The 21,667-nt window shown below is 40.1% G+C and overlaps 1 protein-coding gene across 1 annotated transcript in view; it reads right to left on the reverse strand.

The window, feature by feature from the left end:
• DTWD2 (DTW domain containing 2) overlaps positions 1–20,381 on the reverse strand; it is a 168,763-nt gene extending 148,382 nt beyond the window's left edge. The window contains exon 1 of the mRNA XM_025388433.1: positions 20,076–20,381. Coding sequence (XP_025244218.1) covers positions 20,076–20,293 — 218 coding nt within the window. The 5' untranslated portion in view covers positions 20,294–20,381. The remainder of the gene's footprint in view (positions 1–20,075) is intronic.
• Positions 20,382–21,667: the final 1,286 nt, after the last annotated feature.

Raw genomic sequence — 21,667 nt, forward strand, 5'->3', positions numbered from 1 at the left:
GCCACCTCGCCCGGCTAGTTTTTTTTTTGTATTTTTTAGTAGAGACGGGGTTTCACCGTGTTAGCCAGGATGGTCTCGATCTCCTGACCTCGTGATCCGCCCGTCTCGGCCTCCCAAAGTGCTGGGATTACAGGCTTGAGCCACCGCGCCCGGCCGATATTTATTAACTACAAAGGGAAGAGGAGTAATTACATAGTAGAAAAACACAGCAGAGACCACATTAACCAAATGACCTATGTTAATTTCACCAAGAATAATGCATATTGATATCACGTACCTCTGATATGATATTTGCTAAAAAGGGAACACGTAGCTAGTCTTACCAAAAATGTATAACCTTGCTCTAATCATGAGAAATCATAAGTCAAACCCAACTTGAGAGAGATTCTACAAAATAACTGACCAGTATTCTTCAAAAGTACCAAGATTGTGGGGAAAAAAAAAAAAAAGAAAAACCTAAGGAATCATCACAAACTAAAGAGAACTAACAAGACATGACAATTATTGCAATGTGGGATGCTGAGTTGGATCCTGGACCAGAAAAAATGAACTTGAGTGGAAAAACTGGTGAATTCTGAACATAGTTAACAATACTGTACCAGAAGCAGCTGCAGTCAGTGGCTATCACAGAGAAGAATGAAAACAGCAAATGAAATTCTGAAACTTCAACTGAGGTATCCAGGTTCTCACACTGGGACTCACCAGGTGGATGGCTCAACCCACAGAGAGTGAGGAAAAGCAGGGTGGGGAGATGGCCCCTCCTGAAGCCAGGGGAGGCCCTACCCCCAGCCAAGGGAGGCAGTGAGTGTGTGACCCCACCCAGGAAATCATGTTTTTCCCATGGATCTTTGCAACCTGCAGATCAGGAGATCCCCTCGTGAGCCCACACCACCAGGACCTTGGGTCCACAGCATAACGCTATGCGGAGTCTCAGCAGAGTGGCTCAGGCATGCAGAGAGACCCAGGAATTTTGCATACTCTGGCCCTGGGAATTCCAGCAAAGCGAGAAATCCATCCACGCCTTCCCCTAGGAAAGGGGCTGAATCCAGGGGGCCAAGCAGCATCGTTCTGCAGGCCCCATTCCCATGGCACCTCACATGTTAACAACCACTGGCTTGGAATTCCAGCTGGCCAGTGGCAGGAGGCTGGAGACTGCCTGAAATGAACCAAGTTCCTGGGGGGCTTGAGGGCGGAGGCAGCTGCCATCTCTGTGGTTCTAGCCTGCCAGCTCCTCTGGGGAGTCCAGGAGGTCTGGAATGGGAAGAGTTTTCCATAACACAGCAGACTGTGGTCAGACTGTTTCTCTAAGTGGGACCCTGCTTCATCCCTCCTCACTGGGTGGGGCCTCCCTGCAGGAATTTCAGCTACACTAGCCAGAGTTATATGAACAGATCTCTGATCACTCCCTGGGACTGAGCCACCAAAAGGGGGTGGAGGGCGGGGCAGGGGGAGAAGCGGTGACTGTATTTGCAGTTCAGCCAATTTAGTCTTTCCAGCCTGCTGGCTCTGGAGAGTCCAGGCAGTGTGCACAAGGAGGATTCCCCTCAGCACAGCACACCCACTCAGCCAAAGGGCAGCTAGACTGCTTCTTTAAGTGGGTCCCTGATCCTGTTCCTCCTGACTGGGTAAGAACTCCCAGTAGGGGGCTCCAGACACCTTCTACAGGAGCATTCAGGCCAACATCCAGTCAATGCGCCCGGGGGACAAAGCTCCAAGAAGAGCAGGCATCTTTGCTGTTTCGCAGCCTTCACTGGTAATATCTCCAGGTGTGGGAGGACCAAGGAGACTAGGGTCTGGAACGGAACCCCAGCAAACCACAGCAGCCCTATGGAAGAGTGGCCTGTTAAAATAAAAACAAACAAACAGAAAGCAATAACTACAACAACAACAAAGACCCCACAAAAACACCATTCAAAGGTCAGCAACCTCAAAGATAGAAGGTAGATAAGCCCACAAAAATGAGAAAGAATCAATGCAAAAATGCTGAAAACTCAAAAATCTAGAGTGCCTCTTCTCCTCCAGATGACTCTCCAGCATGGTACAGAACTGGGCTGAGGCTGAGATGAATGAATTGACAGAAGTAGGTTTCAGAAAATGGGTAATAAAAATCTTCGCTGAGCTAAAGGAGCACGTTCTGACCCAATGCAAAGAAGCTTAGAATCATGATAAAACAACACAGGAGGTGATAATGAGAATAGCCAGTTTAGAGAGGAACATAAATGACCTGATGGAGCTGAAAAACACAGTATAAGAAATTCACAATGCAATCACAAGTATCAATAGCAAAGTAGACCAAGCAGAGGAAAGAATCTCAGAGCTGGAAGACTATCTTTCCAAAATAGGACGGGAAGACAAGAACAGAGAAAAAAGAATGAGACTGAGTACAGTGGCTCACGCCTGCAATCCCAGCACTTTGGGAGGCCAAGGCAGGCAGATCACCTGAGGTCAGGAGTTCAAGACTGGCCTGGCCAACATGGCAAAACCCTGTCTCTACTAAAAATACAAAAAGTAGCCAAGCATGGTGGCATGCACCTATAATTCCAGCTACTCAGGAGGGTGAGGCACAAGAATCACTTGAACCCGGGACGCAGAGATTGCGGTGAACCAAGATTGCACCATGGCACTCTAGCCTGGGCGACAGAGCGAGACTGTCTCAGAAAAAGAAAAAAGGAAAAAATAAAAGACGATAAACAAAACCTCTGAGAAATACGGGATTGTGGAAAAGGACCAAACCTACAACTGACTGGAGTACCTGAAAGAGACAGGGAAATCGGAAACAAGCTGGAAAACATACTTCAGGATCTCATCCAGGAGAACTTCTTCAACCTAGCAAGACAAGCCAACTTCAAATTCAGGAAATTCAGGGAACCCCAGTAAGATACTCTACGAGAAGATCAACCCCAAGACATGTAATCATCAGATTCTCCAAGGTCAAAATGAAAGAAAAAATGTTAAGGGCAGCCAGAGAGAAAGGCCAGGTCACCTACAAAAAGAAGTCCATCAGACCAAAAGCAGAACCCTCAGTGGAAACCCTACAAGCCAGAAGAGATTAGGGGCCAATATTCAACATTCTTAAAAGAACTTCCAACCCAGAATTTCATATCTGGCCAAACTAAGCTTAATAAGCAAAGGAGAAATAAGATCCTTTTCAGACAAGCAAATGCTGAGGGACTTCATCACCATTAGGCCTGCCTTTCAAGAGCTCCTGAAGGAAACACTAAATATGGAAAGGAAAAATCATTACCAACCACTACAGAAATCCACTGAAGTACACAAATCAGTGATACAACGAAGCAACCACATAAACAAGTCTGCAAAAAAACCAGCTAGCTTCATGATGACAGGATCAAATTCACACATAACAATATTAACCTTAAGTGTAAATGGCCTAAATGCCCTAACTAAAAGACACAGAATGGCAAGCTGGATAGTCAAGATCCATCTGGATGCTATCTTCAAGAGACCCATCTCACATGCAAAGACACATATAGGCCCAAAATAAAGGGATGAAGGAAAATTTACCAAGCAAATGGAAAACAGAAAAAAGCAGGGATCACAATTCTAGTTTCTGACAAAACAAGACTTTAAACCAACAAAGATCAAAAAAGACAAAGAAGGGCGTTATATATGGTAAAGGGTTTAATTCAACAAGGAGTGCTAACTATCCTAAATATATATGCACCCAATAGAGTAGCACCTAGATTCATAAAGCAAGTTCTTAGAGATCTACAAAGAGACTCAGACTCCCACACAATAATAGTGAGAGACTTTAACATCCCACTGACAATATTAGACAGATCATCAAGACAGAAAATTAACAAAGATATTCAGGACCTGAACTCAGCTCTGGATCAAGCAGACCTGATAGACATCTACAGAACTCTCCATCCCAAAATAACAAAATATACATTTTTCTCCTTGCCACATGGCACTTACTCAAAAATTCATAACATAATTAGAAGTAAATCACTCCTCAGCAAATGCAAAAGAACTGAAATGATAACAAATGGTCTCTCAGACCACAGTGCAATCAAATTAGAACTCAAGATTAAGAAGCTTACTCAAAACTACACAACTACATGGAAATTGAACAACCTGTTCCTGAATGACTCCCGGGTAAATTATAAAATTAAGGCAGAAATCAAGAAGTTCTTTAAAACTAATGAGAACAAAGAGGCAATGCACCAGAATCTCTGTAACACACATCAAAAAGCTAGTAAGATCTCAAATCAACAACCTAACATCTCAACTAAAAGAACTAGAGAAACAAGAGCAAACAAACTCCAAAGTTAGCAGAATTCAAGAAATAACCAAGATCAGAGCAGAACTAAAGGAGATAGAGACATGACAACCCCTTCAAAAAATCAACAAATCCAGGAGTTGGGTCTTTTTGGAAAAAAAATAATAATAAATAGCTGCTAGGTAGACTAATAAAGAAGAAAAGGCGGAAGAATCACATGGACACAATCAGAAATGATAAGGGGGATATCACCACTGACCACACAGAAATACAATCAACAAAGAATACTATAAACACCTCTATGCACATAAACTAGAAAATCTAGGAGAAATGGATAAATTCCTAGACACATATACGCCCTGCCAAGACTGAACCAGGAAGAAACTGAATATTTGAATAGAGCAATAATGAGTTCTGAAACCGAGGCAGTAATTAAATAACCTATCAGCCCCCAAAAAAAGCCCAGGACAGGACAAATTTACAGCTAAATTCTACCAGAGGTACAAAGACGAGCTGGTACCATTTCTACAGAAACTATTCCAAACAATTGAAAAGAAGGAACTCCTCCCTAAGTCATTTCATGAAGCCAACATCATCCTGATACCAAAACCTGGCAGAGATACAAAAAAAACTGCCCTCCAATGTCCCTGATGAACATCAATGCAAAAATCCTCAATAAAATACTGGCAAACCAATTCCAGCAGCACATCAAAAAGCTTATCTGTCATGATCAAGTGGGCTTCATCCCTGGGATCCAAGGTTGGTTCAACATACACAAATCCATCAATGTAATTCACCACATAAACAAAACCAAAGACAAAAACCACATGATTCTAAGGCCTTGCTTTATGAATCTTGGGTGCTCCTGTATTGGGTGCATACATGTTTAGGATAGTTAACTCTTCTTGTTGCTTTGATCCCTTTGCCATTATATAATATCCTTGTTTGTCTTTTTTTTTTTTTAATGTTTGTTGGTTTACAGTCTGTTTTATCAGAAACTTACAGTCTGTTTTATCAGAAACTAGGATTGCAACCCCTGCTTTTTTTTGTTTTCCTTTCCATTTGCTTCGTAAATCTTCCTCCATCCCTTATTTTGAGCCTATGTGTGTCTTTGCATGTGAGATGGGCCTCCTGAATACAACACACTGATGGAATGGAATGTCTCCATGTAAAGCTGACCATTCCCATTCATTCTATTCTGAGATAGGAGAAAACCGCCCTGGGGCTGGAGGCGAGATATGCTGGCAGCAATACTGCTCTGTTGCTCTTTGCTACACTGAGATGTTTGGGTAAAGAGAAACATAAATCTAGCCTACATGTATATCGGGGCACAGTACCTTTCCTTGAACTTATTCATGATACAGATTCCTTTGTTCACATGTTTCCCGCTGACCTGCTCCCCACCTGTTGCCCTGCTACACTCCCCTCACTAAGAGAGTAAAAATAATGATCAATACATACTGAGGGATCTCAGAGGCTGGCACCAGTGCGGGACCTCCATAGGCTGAGCGCTCGTCTCCTGGGCCCACTGTTCTTTCTCTATACTTTGTCTCTGTGTCTTATTTCTTTTCTCAGTCTCTCGTCCCACCTGATGAGAAATACCCACAGGTGTGGAGGGGCTGGCCCCCTTCAAGCTTCTGCACAGCAAAAGAAACTATCATCAGAGTAAACAGGCAACCTACAGAATGGGAGAAAATTTTTGCAATCTATCCATCTGACAAGGGCTAATATCCAGAATCTACAAAGAACTTAAACAAATTTACAAGAAAAAAAACAAACAACCCTATCAAAACTGGGCAAAGGATATGAACAGACACTTCTCAAAAGAAGACATTTATGCAGCCAACAAACATATGAAAAAAAGCTCATTATGACTGGTCATTAGAGAAATGCAAATCAAAACCACAATGAGATACCATCTCACACTAGTTAGAATGGTGATCATTAAAAAGTCAGAAACAACAGATGCTGGAGAGGATGTGGAGAAACAGGAACGCTTTTACACTGTTGGTGAGAGTGTAAATTAGTTCAACTATTGTCGAAGACAGTGTGGTAATTTCTCAAGGATCCACAACTAGAAATATCATTTGATCTAGCAATTCCATTACTGGGTATAAACCCAAAGGATTATAAATCATTCTACTATAAAGACACATGTACACGTATGTTTATTGCGGTACTTTTCACAACAGCAAAGACATGGGACCGATCCAAATGCCCATCAATGATAGACTGCATAAAGAAAATGGGGCACATATACACCATGGAAAACTATGCAGCCATAAAAAAGGATGAGTTCATGTCCTTTGCAGGTACATGGATGAAGCTGGAAACCATCATACTCAGCAAACTAACACAGGAACAGAAAACCAAACACCACATGTTCTCACTCATAAGTGGGAGTGGAACAATGAGAACACATGAACACAGTGAGAGGAACATCACACACTGGGGCCTATCATGGGGTAGAGGGCTAGGGGAGGGATAGCATTAGGAGAAATACCTAATGTAGATGACGGGTTGGCGGGTGCAGCAAACCAACATGGCACATGTATACTTATGTAACAAACCTGCACGTTCTGCACATGTATCCCAGAACTTAAAGTATACTTTAAAAAAAAAAAAAAACCCACATGATTATCTCAACAGATGCAGAAAAGGCCTTCAATAAAACTCAACATATATACACACATATATATATATATATATTTTTTTTTTTTTGAGAGGGAGTTTTGCTCTGACTCCGAGGCTGGAGTGCATTGGTACAATCTCAGCTCACTGCGACCTCCACTTCCCAGGTTCAAGCGATCCTCCTGCCTCAGGCTCCCGCATAGCTGGGACTACAGGCGTGCACCACCACACCCAGGTAATTTTTGTATTTTTAGCAGAGACAGATTTCATCATGTGGTCCAGGCTGGTCTCGAACTCCTGACCTCAGGCGATCTGCCCACGTCAGCCTCACAAAGTGCTGGAATCACAGGCAACATCCCTTTACGTTAAAAACTCTCAATAAACTAGATACTGAAGGAACATACCTCTGAATAATAACAGCCACATATGACAAACCCACAGCCAATACCATACTGAACAGGCCTGTTGGCAGGCGCCTGTAGTCCCAGCTACTTGGAAGGCTGAGGCAGGAGAATGGCGTGAACGCAGGAGGCGGAGCTTGCAGTGAGCCAAGACCACGCCACTGCACTCCAGCCTGGTCAACAGAGAGACTCCATAAAAGCTGGAAGCATTCCCTTTGAAAACGGGCACAAGGCAAGGATGCCCTCTCTCACCACTCTATTCAACATAGTATTGGAAGTTCTGGCAAGGGCAATCAGGCAGGAGAAAGAAATAAAGTATACTCACATAGGAAGAAAGGAAATCAAATTATCTTTGTTTGCAGAATACATAAACCCGTATTTAGAAAACACCATCCTTGCAACCCAAAAGCTTCTTAAGCTGGTCAGCAACTTCAGCAAAGTCTCAGGATATAAAATCAATGTGCAAAAATCACAAGCATTCCTATGTACCAACAACAGGCCAGCAGAGAGCTAAATCATGAATGAACTCCCATTCGCAACTGCTACAAAGAGAATAAAATGCCTAGAAATACAGCTAACAAAGAAGTGAAGGACCTCTTTAAGAAGAACTACAAATCAAGGAAATCAGAGAGGACACAAACAAATGGGAAAACGTTCCATGCTCATGGATAGGAAGAATCAATATTGTGAAAATGGCCATACTGCCCAATTTATAGATTCAATGCTATTCCAATTAAACTACCATTGACATTCTTCATAAAATTAGGAAAAACTATTTTAAAATTCATATGGAACCAAAAAAGAACCCGAATAGCCAAGACAATCCTAAGGAAAAGAACAAAACTGGAGAGGCATTATACTACGTGATTTCAAACTATACTACAATACTACAGTAATTAAAACAGCATGGTACTGGTACAAAACCAGACACATAGACCAATGGAACAGAATAAAGAACTCAGAAATAAGACTACACAACTACAACCATCTGATCTTCTACAAGCCTGACAAAAACAAGCAATGGGGAAATGATTTCTTACCTTTTTTTTTTTTTTTTTTTTTTTAAACTTTTTTTTAAGTGGTGCTGGGAGAACTGGCTAGCCATATGCAGCAGAAAGTTGAAACTGGACCTCTTCCTTACACCTTATACAAAAACTAACTCAAGGTGGATTAAAGACGTAAATGTAAAACCCAAAAACCCTAGAAGAAAATCTAGGCAATACCATTCAGGACATTTGCATGGGCAAAGATTTCATGACAAAAACATCAAAAGGAATTTTGCAACAAAAGCAAAAATTGATAAATGGGATCTAATTAAACTAAAGACCTCTGCACAGCAAAAGAAACTATCATCAGAGTGAACAGACAACCTACAGAATGGGAGAAAAGCTGGGCAATCTATCCATCTGACAAAGGTGTAATATCCAGAGTCCACAAGGAATTTTAAACGAATATATAAGAAAAAAACTAACAACCCCATTAAGAAGTGGGCAAAGGACATGAACAGACTCTTCTCAAAAGAAGACATTCATGTGGCCAACACACATACAAAACAAAGCTCAACATCACTGATGATGGAAATTCAAATAAAAACCACAGTGAGATACCATCTCATGCCAGTAAGAATGGTGACTATTAAAATGTCAAGAAATGGCCAGGCACAGTGGCTCACACCTGTAATCCCAGCACTTTGGGAAGCCAAGGAGGGTGGATCACTTGAGGTCAGGAGTTAGAGATCAGCCTGGGCAATATGGTGAAACCCCATCTCCAACAAAAATACAAAAAATTAGCCAGGTGTGGTGCTGCACACCTGTAGTCCCAGCTACTTGGGAGGCTGAAGCAGAAGGATAGCTTAGGCTAGGAAGACGGAGGTTGCAGTGAGCCAAGATCACATCACTGCACTCCAGCCTGGGTGACAGGGTGAGACTCCATCTCAAAAAATAAAAAACAGAGGCTGAGAATGGTGGCTCATGCCTGTAATCCCAGCACTTTGGGAGGCCAAGGAGGGTGGATCACAAGGTCAGGAGATCGAGACCATCCTGGCTAACACAGTGAAACCCAGGCGTGGTGGTGGGCGCCTGTAGTCCCAGCTACTCAGGAGGCTGAGGCAGGAGAATAGCGTGAACCTGGGAGGCAGAGCTGGCAGTGAGCCAAGATCGTGCACTGCACTCCAGCCTGAGCAACACAGCAAGACTCCATCCCCCCAAATAAATAAATAAGTAAATAAATAAATAATAATAAATAAAAGGTCAAGAAACAACAGATGCTGATGAGGTTGTGGAGAAAAAAGAACACTTCTATACTGTTGGTGGGAGTATAAATTAGTTCAACCATTGTGGAAGACAATGGGGCAATTCCTCAAAGATCCAGAAGCAGAAATATCATGTGACCTAACAGTCCCATTACTGGGTATATTTCCAAAGGAATATAAATCATTCTGTTATAAAGATATATGCACGTGTATGTTCACTGCAGCACAGTTCACAATAGCAAAGACATGGAATCAACCCACATGCCCATCAATAATAGACTGGATAAAGAAAATGTGGCACATATACACCATGGAATACTATGCAGCCATAAAAAGGAATGAGATTATGTCCTTTACTGGGACATGGATGAAGCTAGATGCTTTATCCTCAGCAAACTAATGCAGGCACAGAAAACAAAACACTGCATGTTCTCCCTTATAAGTGGGAGCTGACTAAATGAGAACACACAGACACATCATGGGGAATAACACATATTGGGACCTGTCAGGAGAGCAGGGGGCGGGAGAGCATCAGGAAGAATAGCTAATGGATGCTGGGCTTAATACCTAGGGGATGGGTTGATGTGTGCAGCACCATGGCAAATGTTACCTATGTAACAAACCTGCACATCCTGCACATGTACCTTGGAACTTAAAAGTTGAAAAGAAAAATAGTACTGTACCAATGTTCATTTCTTCATTTTGGTAACTGACCTTTGGAGGTAATTCTCCATGGGTCTCTTACATTTCTGTATGTTTTGTGAGTGAGACAAAAACCTTTTGTTCTGGACTATCTTTTCAAAGGTATCTACATGGTGAATAGCCTTGGAAGACAGGTAAGTTCTCCCTCTGGAAAAAGAGCAGGTTTACTTGCAACTCATTATTAAAAAATTCAGGAACACACTAAGTTCAAGGTCCTTCAGCCAGGACGCAAACCCACTATGTGCACAGCATCTACCTACTTATCTATGAAATCCCTGTAGGGGTTGGAGTAGGAGGGGAGAACAAGGCAAACAACACAAACATGAAGGTCATATTCCCTATTGTGCCTTGAGTAATAAAGTCCTTTGTCTTTGGCCCAGGAATTTCATGTCTTTTGCCAGCGTCCATGAAACTGTGACAGGCTAACTTGTCCACTTGCAAATAAGATAAATTCTCAGGCCCTTATAGTTCTATACAGTACTATGGTTATGTATAATAACCATACTGAGTTATTGGGTAAAAGATATACAGAACTCTCAGTACAATTTTTACAACTTTCAGTAAGTCTAAAACTACTTCAAAACTAAAAGTTAAGAATAAAATCAATCAGTAGCCAAATACTAACTCTCCATGTCAAAAAAAAATAATAATAATATAATAGTTGATATGGTTTGGCTCTGTGTCCCACCCAAATCTCATCTTCAATTGTACTCCCATAATTCCCACATGTTGTGGGAGTGCCTGTGGGAGATAAGTGAATCATCGGGGCAGTTTCCCTCATATTGTTCTCATGGTAGTGAGTAAGTCTCATGAGATCTGATGGTTTTGTCAGGGGTTTCCGCTTTTGCTTCTTCCTTATTCTCTCTTTGCCTGTTGCCATCCATGTAAGATGGGACTTGCTCCCCTTGCCTTCTGCCATGATTGTGAGGCTTCCCTAGCCACGTGGAACTGTAAGTCCATTAAACCTCTTTCTTTGTAAATTGCCCGGTCTCCGGTATGCCTTTATCAGCAGCATGAAAACGTACTAATACAATAGTAATGGTGTCATCATTGCCACTATATAATTGATATATATTACATCAGGTTCTCTCAAAGAATTCATGGTTTGCTATAGCAATGGTAATTATTGCATTTTTTTCAGTGAGTTATTCTGGGGGTTTGCATTAAAAGATTCAATGTCAAGCACATTAAGTATCATATATATGCTTTGTTAACTACTTAGGTAACTGTGTATCATCAATTTCAAAGACAATTGTGCTTTCCAGAATTCACTCTACTAGGGGTGAGTGTGGAGTGACTCAGGAACAAATTACTCTCCTATGGCAAGGGAAGACTGTACTTAAATACCACAAAGATCTCATTACAAGGCAACTTGCTTTCAGGACAGTGTCATGACTTTTGCCACAAGAGCAATTATAATGAGATAAGTTTACTTATAAAACCAAACAAAAAATAAAATAAAAATAAAAAAACTTAAAAAAACATTATCTTCCAAAGATAGGTATTAACCGTTACATTACCTCATAAAAGTTATGCATACTTCCTGTATTAATTGCTTTCATGTACATTAATCTGATCCTATAAAGCAGGCTTTTTGTTACAGATAAACAAAAGCACCAAAAATTCAAGTACTTCACCCAAAGTTGCACAGCTGATTAGTGCAGAGTTGGTAAAACAAAACCAATTCAGTTGTGTTCTTATCACTACTGAACAATATCTTATATTTTCTTTCTTCTTTAATCATCCCATACTTCATTTCAAAATTAATATATTTTCTAATGGTTAAAATGGTAAATTGGATATTTTATGTATTCTACCACAAAAAAGTTCTGAAGCTTTAAAAAACATATTTTACATGTTAACCAGAATTCACTTTTCTTTCATAAGTCAAGGCAAAGCATTCTCAAATTCCTAAAATTAAATACAACTAACATTTATTGAGCATTTACTATACAAAAGGCACTGTTCTAAGCGCTCTATTGTATTAAATGATTTGATCCTCTTAAGAACACTGTGAGGTAGAGATAACTATTATTGTCTCACTTTTACATTTGGCAAAGGTGAAATACAAAGATGTTCAGTAACTTGTTGTTCAATGTCACAGAGCCAGGATTTAAACCCAGGCAGCCTCACTTTAGAGCCCACTCATTACAATTCGCCTGCCAAAAGAACTTAATAGACATTTTTCCAAAGAAGATATGCAAATGGCCGAAAGCATGAGATGTTCAACATTATTAGTCAGCAAAATATAAATCAAAACCACAATGAAATATCACTTCATGCCTCCTAAGATGGGCATAATAAAATGGATAATAGTAAGTGTTGGCAGGAATGTGGAAAAAATAGAAGGTGCATACATTGCTGGTGGGAATGTAGATGGTGCAGCTACTGTGGAAAATAGCTTGACAATTCCTCAAAAAGTTAAACATAAAACCATATGACCCAGCAATTCCACTCCTAGATAGTAATGGCAAAAACCACAATTGCTTTTGTACCAACCTAAAATATATATTTTAAAAAACCTGAGAGCAGGAACTAGAGCAGATTATTTGTATACCAACGTTCATTGCATCATTATTGACAATTGCCAAAAGGTAAAAGCAACCCAAGTATTCATCAACAGAGGAATGGATAATAGATCAACAAAATGTGGTTTAATACATACAATTCAGCCACAGAATTAAGTGAAATTTTCATTCATTGCTACAACATGGATGGACCTTGAAAGCATTATGCTAGGTGAAATTAGCCAGACACAGATAGACAAATATATGATTCCAGTTAAATCTAGAATAGGTAAATTCATAGAAACAAAAAGCAGAATAGAGGTTACCAGGGACTGACGGAAGGGAAGAATAGGAAATTATAGTTTAACAGACAGAGTTTATGTTGGGATGATGAAAAAGTTTGGTGTATAAATCGTGGTGATGGCTATACAACATTATATATTAATGTAACTAAACTGTACACTTAAATGGTTACAATGATAAATATTATTTTGTGTAAATGTTACCACAATTTTTAAAAAAAGAATTAGACTGTCAAATAACTTGTCTACATAAATAAACAGATCAGAGACATTTGTATCAGGTCAATTTCTCTACTCTTTGCAAGGTCAACAGGCTCAATACATAACTTTTCAACTAGGTTTCCAATAGTGAAAAATGAAAAACAAGCAAACAAACAATAAACTCAGCAGAAAAAAAAAATCCAACCTCTCTCTCTCTCTTTAAGAGATGGGGTCTTACTCCGTCACCCAGGCAAGAGTGCAGTGGCACCTTCTTACCTTACTGCAGCCTCAAACTCCTGGGCTCAAATGATCCTACCACCTCAGCCTTCCCAAATCTGCCTTTCTAACATAAAAGTGAAAAGCCAGCAATAGAAATGAGAATTTCATCACAGACAGATAAAGAATTTAGGAGATACAGGCTTGACTTTAAAAATTACAATAATTTAAAAATTGCTCATCTCAAAATAATTAAAAATACCTATGACCAAAGGTAAAGGAAAAGAATCTTTAGATTAGAAGAAGGCAAAGAAACCCCTCATGTAAATACTTATTATATGCAAGAAAACAAATGCAGTCATACTGCTCATTTAAGTATAATTCATTATTACGTGGTATAGCAATAAAAAGATGAACGCTAAAGCAGCTCTGCCTCTTATTAGCCAGCTGACTGTAAGAGTCTATAAAACGGAATAACACTATTTAAATCATAAGGTTGTCTCATGTATTAAACAGAAATGTAAAAGTACTGTGAACTCTTTTCAAGTGATACCAAATTTTAGGCAAGACTATTTCTGAATATATTCTCTACCTACATAAGCACTAATAGAAACTATGAATTATTAATTTTGGGCAAATGAACTCAAGGAATTAATGTGCTTTTACAGTCTTTGAAGAAAACTTCTACCTATCAGAGGGTAAAAATATAATTCCTATTTTTCCTAGGGAAAATAAATCAAACACTTAGAAAGCTCTAATGTGGTTTTTAAAACTGGCCATTCCTCTTTGAAGACTTAATTAAGGTTATGAAAAAATTCCCTCTTGACATATATCACCTTCGCTCAACTTTGGACATACAATTAGCCTGCACAGTGATTTGTAAATCAGTTAGCTTTCCACATATATTACAAATGAACTATTTCAAAGAACATATTTTCTATACCAACAGGAAAGAACAAATTAATGTAATAATTTTCTCTTGAGAATATATCTTTAATATGTACAAAAATTAAGCTTCAGAATATCCAAATTTTTACCCTAAAAATCATCAATAATCTAGCCAATTTTAAATTTACCAAAACAGTTTTCTTTTTTCTTTTTTTTTTTTTTTTCCTTGAGACGCAGTCTCACTCTGTCACCTAGGGTGGAGTGCTGTGGTGCAATCTCGGCTCACTGCAACCTCCGCCTCCCAGGTTCAAGGGATTCTTCTGCCTCAGCCTCCCAAGTAGCTGGGATTAAAGGTGCTCACCACCAAACCTAGCTAATTTGTTTGTATTTTAAGTAGAGACGAGGTTTCACCATGTTGGTCAGGCTGGTCTCGATCTCCTGACCCTGTGATCCACCCACCTTGACCACCCAAAGTGCTGGGATTACAAGCATGAGCCACTGCACCCAGCCCAAAATAGTTTGTTTTCTAAGTGATGATACTGATTCAACAGTTTCAATTATTCTACATTAACTACCCTGGGAATTACCGCTTTTCACTTTTCCCACCAAACTTGAAGACCGATTTACCAGTTGCTCAGTCAGACAACCACAATGATGTACAGGAGACCCAGAATCAAAACATAAATGCCTATGAGGGGCCAGCAGTTAACCACTAATGAGTTCAGCAGGAATGACTAGGAGCTATGGTGACCTGGAGAGATCATGCCCAATATAAGGGCACAGCCAATAATACTGAGCTTAACCAAATACTGCTCAGGAAGGTGGTCTCTGAAGCTGTCAGATCTTTCCACTGTCAACGAAAGCCAGAAATCTGAATTTTTATATAAAACATCTTGATTTTGAACTATTAGCAACTAATTTAAAAGCTGATAAAACACAGTTCAAAGCAAAACATCTGTAGACTGCCAGTTTGTGGCTCGTGCATTCTTCTTAAACACCTGCAGTCTTCCCTTCTCTCTCTCCTTCCCTGACTTTATCTTTCTCTCTTATGATGTTCCCCCCATCACTTTTTCCTCCAGAATATCCAAGCCTAAAGAATAAGGAAAAGGTTATGATATGTGGAATTAAAAAGCCAGAGAACATACTAAAACTCAGCATCCTGTTACTAACTTAAAAAGCCTGAAAATCTTGCAGTGTTAGTGATGCCATTTCAACTGGTGACAATACCTACTGTACAAACAAAATCTTAACACTTCTTCAGCAAGGAGCCTGGAGTGAGATCAAGTACTTGCATGAGCTAGGGAGCCGAGTGGACTGGAGCTAGAGACCCAATTCTGCTACTTGCCTGTTACCTCTATTTCCTCATCATTTAAAAGCAAACAGTAGCCAGGCACAGTGGCTCTCACCTATAATCCCAGTACTTTGGGAAGCTAAGGCAGGCTGATGACCTGAGGTCAGGAGTTCGATACCAGCCTGACCAACAGGGCGGAAACCTTGCTTCTACTAAAAATACAAAACCTAGGCTGGGCGCAGTGGCTTACGCCTGTAATACCAGCACTTGGAGAGGCCAAGGCAGGTGGGTCACCTGAGGTCAGAAGTTCGAGACCAGCCTGACCAACATGGAAAAACCCCATCTCTACTAAAAATACAAAATTAGTCAGGCATGGTGGTGCATGCCTGCAATCCCAGCTACTCAGGAGGCTGAGGCAGGAGAATCGCTTGAACCTGGGAGACACGGGTTACAGTGAGCTGAGATCACGCCATTGCACTGCAGTCTGGGAAACAAGAGCAAAACTCCGTCTTAAAAAAAAAAAAACTTAGCCAGGCATGGTGGCAGGCACCTGTAGTCCCAGCTACTCCAGAGGCTGAGGCAGGAGAATGGCTTGAACCTGGGAGGTGGAGGTTACAGTGAGCCGAGATTGCACTACTGCAATCCACCCTGGGTGACAGAGCAAGACTCTGTTTCAAAAAAAAAAAAAAAAGCAGCAGCAATCTAAACAAGAACTAAATAAAATATTATCATATATAAAATACCTAGGCCTAGTATGTGCCTGGTAGATGGCTGATGTTTAGTAAAAGGGTGTTAAACATGTAGAAATGGTTTATTATAATTCTTACAGCTTGTTACTTTTGAAAAGAAAATACTCGAGACACAAAAACTTCCATCTCAGGGTCTATCTGATTCAGTTTGTGTGCATGCTCTCCCTGCTGTTTCTTCCCTTAAACGGGAATTAAAAAACACTGTTTTTAGACAGTATTCTATTATTCCTATGACCAATGATTTGCAAGTCGTTTATGACTCATCCTCAAATGCATAGCAGTATCTGCAGAAGATACAAAAGTACAATTAAGATGCCTAAAATATTTCTGGAATGAGGCCCTAATTCTTCCCAGTCAAGCTTGTATCCTTTTATCACCATCCAGTTGCTTTTTTTATAAAATGAAAAAGTATAAATTATACAGCAAAAGTCACCTACAAAAGTCAAACTTGTCACCACCTTTCAAATATAAAAATATTACTGTGGCTGGCTTGTTGGGTTATAGAGCATTAGGCCCAAACTCCCTGACATAGTTTATTTTGCCCTTTCTGAGGCAACCACTACTAATCTCTGCAGCCTTGTCTTTCACCACTCCATGCCTTCTCCCAAACTCTCCAAATACACTATACATTCTATGCCCTAAACTCTCATACATACTGTTCCCTCAACCAGAGCTCACTTTTTCTTCCCTCAAGCCCTCCCCCAGCCAGTCTCTTCCCTAATTAATCCTAAACATTAGAATCCAGGTTAAATATTTTGTTATGTCCTTCAGTCTCAGCTTACATGTCACTTCTAAGATTTCCCAGATCTTTTCCTCATCTCCACCACACAAACTTAGGGTTAGGAGCACCTTTTTATATGTTCCTATAACACCTCACATATACACATCTAAGAAAGAAGCTGATAGTGTAGAATTCAACAAGAAAAAGACCACATGCTTACGTGCATTTTACATATATACACATATATACATACATATACACACGAACATTACATTTTATTTCCTAACAAAATTAAAGACTCTAGTAAAATCTCAGAAGCACTACTTGGTGAACATGAACCCTTTCGCCTTTTGACTCTTACTCCATGACGGCCTAATTTCGAAGACTGCCAAAGGATATCAAACACATATAAAAAGTGTTTAAATCTTTCCAATCTGAGGTCATATAATTTAAATAAGATGTTTAAATTAGCAAAATGATTTTAACCTGAACAAAGTTATTTTACAAATGCTTTCACTTTGAAAAATTCAGAAAACACTTTTTGCTGTTTTCTTCAGAGCCTCAAAAATTTGATGTTTGTCAAACTCTTTTTGAATACATTCTCTACTACGTACAAGGATGCATATAACAAAAGTTTCACTGTGGTTCATTACCTATAATTTGAAAAAGCTGCCCTACATCATCAGATTTTTAATCTGAGGGCTCCCCATTTAAATAGATATGCCACTTTCCACTAGGTCCTGATCTACAGGAGAACTGAAGTCATCTCTTTTTCATCTTTGTATTTCATAGTCTATCACACCCTCTGGAAGTAGGGTCTCCAAAAATATTTGTTGAACAACTGAATTTTACCAAGTAGTTCAACAAATCTTTTGTGCACCTACTATGTCCCATGACCCTCATCCTTCTTATTTTATCTCAAATAACGCTAATGATACATACTGTGGGGAGATCAACCAAGGCTTTGTCTTTATCTGAAAAAAAAAAATGTTATATGTTCAGGAATGGGGGATAGGAAAGGTATTCTAAGAGGTAAATGGAATACAGGCAGGTTTTGTAAACAAGATATACATAGAGGACAGAATACATTTATAGAACCTACATCCTGCAATAATAAACTACAAGTTTGGGATCTTTTAAAGAATATTCCATTCATATTGAAGATACGTTATATTTCTAACAAGCAAGATTCTGCTGAAAAGTTAAACTGCGTTTGCACTTCCTGAACAAACCTAATTTCTGGAACTCCCTTAGGCTATGACATTTGTAGTAATGTGTTCAGAGAAATGAATATAGTTTAAGTAAATAGTCAAATAACTGTGACTCAATGATCAATCAAATCTAAGAATGCATTTTTAAAACTATTTTAAGCATAAATGTAAAGAAGTTCACGCAGGGTACTAGTAGAACTCTAATAACCTAATGAAATAAAATATAAAAAGCCATCAATTCATTTCTGTCTTATTGACAACACCTAAATATTCTCCATAATTCTAGAATTATATTCTACCTAATTAAAGCAAATAAAATGCATAGCATGCCAAGAGGGAGGAGAGTTTTTCACAGGTAGCAAATTTCACCAGAAATAAGCTAAGTGCAGACATGTTGGGAAAAATTGTAATCCTAAGGTATTAACTAAATGTAACTGAAAAAAAGACAAAATTCAGCAAGTCATTTTTATTTTTTTGAAAGCATCATAAAATAAATCTCTGCTAAACAGATTTTTAACTATATATTTATAATTAACAATTCTGAACAGACTAAAAACTACATAATAAAGCTAGCACAGTAATTTAGCCTTTGATTTATATTTGAAACACTTTTCTTTCAGTATCCTATTGAGACTCCTCCAAACACTTTTAAATGTTTCCCATAACCCCCTGAGACAACTTGTTTAAATTAATTACATTCACAAACCCCTATGTTCAAATTCACAGTCCCTTCTAATCACAAATTTTCCATCCTCCTCAGAGGTGAACTATACATAGTATACTTAGAAAATATAAAAACATTCTATATTTAAGATCCTTTCCTCTTAAGTCTTACAACAGAGCCCTAGGAAAAGGTCAAAATGTCCAAAGTAACAAACTCCAAGTACTCAAGCAGTAAAGACCTTCAACCATATTCAGTCCTTCTGTTCCCCTTCTTGGAATGCTTTTCCCTAGGATGGAATCTTCTCATCTTTCAAATCTCAGAGATAGTTCACGACACCATCTAGTTATTTTTTATAAGAGCATCCCATTCCTTTCCTTCATTATTTTTTTCCCAGTTTGTAATTACATATTGGATAGCTTGTTTGCTGGTTTATTATCCGTATTCAGTAAGAGAATAATACATAAAGACACGGACTCCATTGCATTGTCAGTGATTATCAAAGCACTCAATAAACACCTGATAAATTAATGCACAGATCTTGTGCTCAGAATAAAGGTCTGAGACACATTGGGATATAGATGATAAATTACCATGAAAACTGATTTTAAAAATTACCAGTGGGACGTCTGTAGGGTTAGAAGAGAGCCTAGAATGAAGAGCTGAAAAGGCCCTATATTTAGAGTTCTGGTAGGATAGGCAAAGGAGACTGTCTCTCTCCTTCAATCCACTTTATGTGTTTTAACTGTGATACGACTATGCCACTTAAGTATGACTGTGTAACTATACTACAAGTATTATTGTCATCACCCCTTATTTCCCTATCGGACGCTTAAGTTTCTTGGAAACAGAAATGATGTCTGCTCATCCCATGACACGCTCAATATATTGCAGGAAGTAAGGTTAAATAATCATGAACCTGGAAAAAGGGCTTCTTACTAGGTAGCTGTGCCCGGCATTTCCGAGATTTCCAACGTGCACCCGCCAACTCCGCCAACCTAAGCGCAGAGCTGCCCGAGCCGCCGATACCCCGGCAGGGGGCGCCGCAGCCTCCTCCAAAGGCCGCTGCCAGCTGCAGTCCCCGCCCCCGGCCCCGCGGTCACCTGCAGCGGCTGCATTCGGGCCTCCGTTTGGCCGGCTCCACCGGCAGCTCCCACAGCCCGTCCGCACTGTCGTCGTCCGCCTCTGCACCCAGGGCAGCCGCCGCCGGCACTGGGCCGCCCTCCTGCCGCTCTTTGGCGTTCGGCGTCTGAGACCTTGAGGCCCCAGGAGGCCGCGCCACGGGCTCCTGGAGTATTCGCGCCTCTTTCTGCGACTCCATGGCGGACACTCCGGTCAGGCCGTGGCATCGAAGCCCGGCTACCGCCAGGGGGCGCCACACGCTGGAGAAACCGGCCCGCGTCGCGTAGCGCCATGCACGCACGCCACGTACAGGGGGCGGGTCTCCGAAGTCCAGGCTCGAGGTTCCACCCTGCCGCTGGGAAGGAACGAGCCGATTGGCCCGTGCCCAGTGGGACCGGGTAGGAAAGTGTGGGCAGCATTGGAGTGCTGGTGAGGTTAAGTAGCCTCACCGGGAGAGGTAAGGCAAACCTCCCCGAGAGCACCCCAGTGCCACGCCCGAATTTAACCCCTTTAAAAGTCAAAATAAAAAGGAATTCTGCATTTTCTGCCTTGGGATGGCAGTTTAAGAATATGCAGGATTTCCACAGTGCATGCATCGCAGTTGCAGCAGCTGATGTACTTATTATTTAAAGGCCAACAAAGGAGAGGTTATATCCACTGGAAACTACTCACAGCTGGTCCGTTTCATTATATGAATTTCCTGCTCTTCTATGGCTTGTGCTAATAAGACATCAAGCACACTATTTTACACTGGACACCAAATATTTCTTAAATTAGGTTTTTAGATTGTCCCGGATCAGGAAGCAATAGGAGAGCTGACCTGGGGTACCAATAGGTTTTATGTATGAGGAAACAAGCCCTAGAAAGGTAACATTGCCCAGTATTTACAACTACCGGATACGGCAGTATAGCACAGTAGCTGTTTTTTAAAAGCCAAAATGAAATCTATGTTAGAATGAAGGCAGAAATGCTTTTTACCCAAGATGGGTGTCGAATTCCTTTTATTTATTAATGCTATGTGTTACTTCCAGCAGTACACAACATTTAAACAGAGAATTAAGCTTGATTTTCATCAATCATGTGAATTAAGTTTAGGAATCACAATTGTCTTAACTCTACAGTTGTAATAGCTTAAATGTGAAGCAAAGTAGACAACATAGAGTAATAGAGCAAATACTGTATTTCTTAAAATGTTTATTTCACTTTTAGATTTTTCAGTCATCTTAAAATCAAGTTTGTGAAGAAAATACCGTGCTGTTGTTTTCAACTATCCTACATTCTTTTCCCTCAGAAATAGCACCTCTCTTTTCCTTTGGAGCATCCTATTTGAGAGAGAGAAAAAGCTGAAACACCCGGCTGGTGATGGGTGTAGAGTGGGAGAAAGAAAGCAATTATGCCATTTGGAATTGGAGGATAAACAAAACCCAGAAACTGTAGGGAAGGAGGTGAATCAGAAAATTCATCTTGGCTGCAGATTTAGGTTGGGGAACCAATTCTTTAACTGCCAAAATTAAATTCTCATGTGACTTATCTTTAAACGAAAGGAAGCTGGTCATCTTTAATTTCAAGAGGC

The sequence above is a fragment of the Theropithecus gelada genome, chromosome 6 (assembly GCF_003255815.1).
Source record: "Theropithecus gelada isolate Dixy chromosome 6, Tgel_1.0, whole genome shotgun sequence".
NCBI lineage: Eukaryota > Metazoa > Chordata > Mammalia > Primates > Cercopithecidae > Theropithecus > Theropithecus gelada.